General features: G+C 39.7%; 1 protein-coding gene across 1 annotated transcript in view; it reads right to left on the bottom strand.

Annotated features, from left to right (window-relative positions):
- Positions 1 to 1078: 1078 nt before the first annotated feature.
- Positions 1079 to 1941, bottom strand: part of ITGA2 (integrin subunit alpha 2) — a 155527-nt gene continuing 154664 nt past the window's right edge. The window contains exon 29 of the mRNA XM_007951539.1: positions 1079 to 1159. Coding sequence (XP_007949730.1) covers positions 1079 to 1159 — 81 coding nt within the window. The remainder of the gene's footprint in view (positions 1160 to 1941) is intronic.

Raw genomic sequence — 1941 nt, 5'->3', positions numbered from 1 at the left:
AGCCAGCAGCTGTCTGAGTGAAGAAATGCCTCTAGCTCCAGTGGGCCGGGAGCAGGAGGCAGAGCTGGACCCCAAGGTGGAGGGTCTTTCACCCAGCTCCTAGAACCTGGCACTTTGCACTTGGACTTAACACCTCCAAATTGTAAGAATAAACTCCTGTTTGTTAAGGCCATCCCATTTGTGGTATATTTCTTGTCAGAGTGGCACGAGGTAACCAGAACACTTGCCTAGAGGAAATTTAATCTTCTGGAAGTTTGACTACACTGGAAACAAACTCAGAGAGTGCACCTCCCATATTGGTGGTTCCCAAGGCCTTGCAGTTAACCAAAACCAAACACACTGCCATTGAGTCAGGCTGGGCCATCAGTAAACAGGTTAAGTTTTGTGCCTTGGCCTCTAACTCTCCCCTCCGCAAGAGGCATACTCTAAACTCCGATCAGTTATTCAAGCATGTATTGACAATTTTATCAGAGCAAGATTGGGACTCTGAAGAGGGTTGAGAGGAACCAACTGCAAATTTTACCTCATTTATAAATAAATGATCAGTTAAAAATGTCCTCTGTGGCCACTTTAGATGAGCAGCATAAGTTGAAGAACTGTTTATCTTTTACCCTTCTTTTTAATGTCAATAGTCAATGATTAAGTACCTATACTGGGGGTACTTGCACTTTGTTGTTGCTGTTTTTTAAAAAAATATTTTAAAATTAGCATTCCCTTAAAAAAAATATGAGAAAGTGTTAATGTTGTGCTTTAAAACTTGTCGTGCATGGAAGCATTTCATGTTTCTGACACAGTGTACATCAAAATGTAAACTCTGGACCGGCCAGTTTAAGGCTATCCCACCCCACCCCCCATCTTGTATAAAACAGCTCTTTTACCCTTTCTAACCCAACACCCACCCAAAATTTCTTCATTCCAAACTGACCTGCAGTTTCTCTTAAAATAAAATATCAGACTAGTTTACCTATTACATTATAAAATACTGGAATTAAAAAAAAAAACCATTCATGCATGTATCAATCCATTCATGCATATATCAATCACGGGCTGTTTCAATTTGCTTGCACTGATGGATGGTTCAGCTGTTTAGTTCTGCTGTCTCATCGATCTCTTCTGGATTCTTGCTCATTTTTTCATATTTTCTTTTGAAGAAGCCAAGCTGTAAAGATGATGATGATAAGAAACTGTTACCATCTATGACTGATTTAGTATGGTGCTTTTAACCCCCTTTGTCCCTAAGTGGTGCAAGTGGTTAACATGTTCTGCTGCGAACTGAAAGACTGGAGGATTTAGTCCACTCAAAGGTGCCTCAGAAGAAAGAGCTGGAGATCTACTTCTGAACCATCAGCCCTTGAAACCCTTTGAAGCACAGTTCTACTCTGGCATGTCATTGCCACTGAATGCAAATTGACTGGATGGCAAATGGTATTTTAACCCATTTTGCTGCCCACTTTCTCTGAAGCACTTCCGAGGAATCCCTGGGACCCTAGACGGTGTAGTATGGAAACTACTGAAGTGGTCTCACCCCCTTGAAGAGCTTAACCAAACTGTATAATCTTAAACTTCTCTGAGTCTACTTGTTTGCAGCTGAACAAAAACATTCAGAGGCCTGGATGAAAGGAAGTTTTTTTTTTAAAAAAAAAAAGAAGATAGGGCCAAGACAAAGGAGAAAAAAATTTCATTGATTGCTTTCAAGAACATGTGTAAGAAAATGTAAATACGCTGTTATTTCCTTTTTCATTATGATAGAGGAAGTACCATATAAAACTTAGAAGTTGCTGTATTACCAAAAGCAAGTGATTGGAAGACACAGAGAGGTGCACAAGAGGTACAGACAACAAAGGTAAATGGTTTTCCATACAGAATATTCTATTATCAGTAACAACAAACACTCTATGGGTAGATACATAGGTTGTTGTTGTTGTTGTTGTTATGTGCCAT

Source organism: Orycteropus afer, unplaced genomic scaffold (genome assembly GCF_000298275.1).
Source record: "Orycteropus afer afer isolate SDZICR_OR568_19922 unplaced genomic scaffold, OryAfe1.0 scaffold00296, whole genome shotgun sequence".
Taxonomy (NCBI): domain Eukaryota; kingdom Metazoa; phylum Chordata; class Mammalia; order Tubulidentata; family Orycteropodidae; genus Orycteropus; species Orycteropus afer.
Note: the sequence above shows the minus strand (reverse complement) of the source record. Positions and strands in the feature narration are given on the sequence as shown.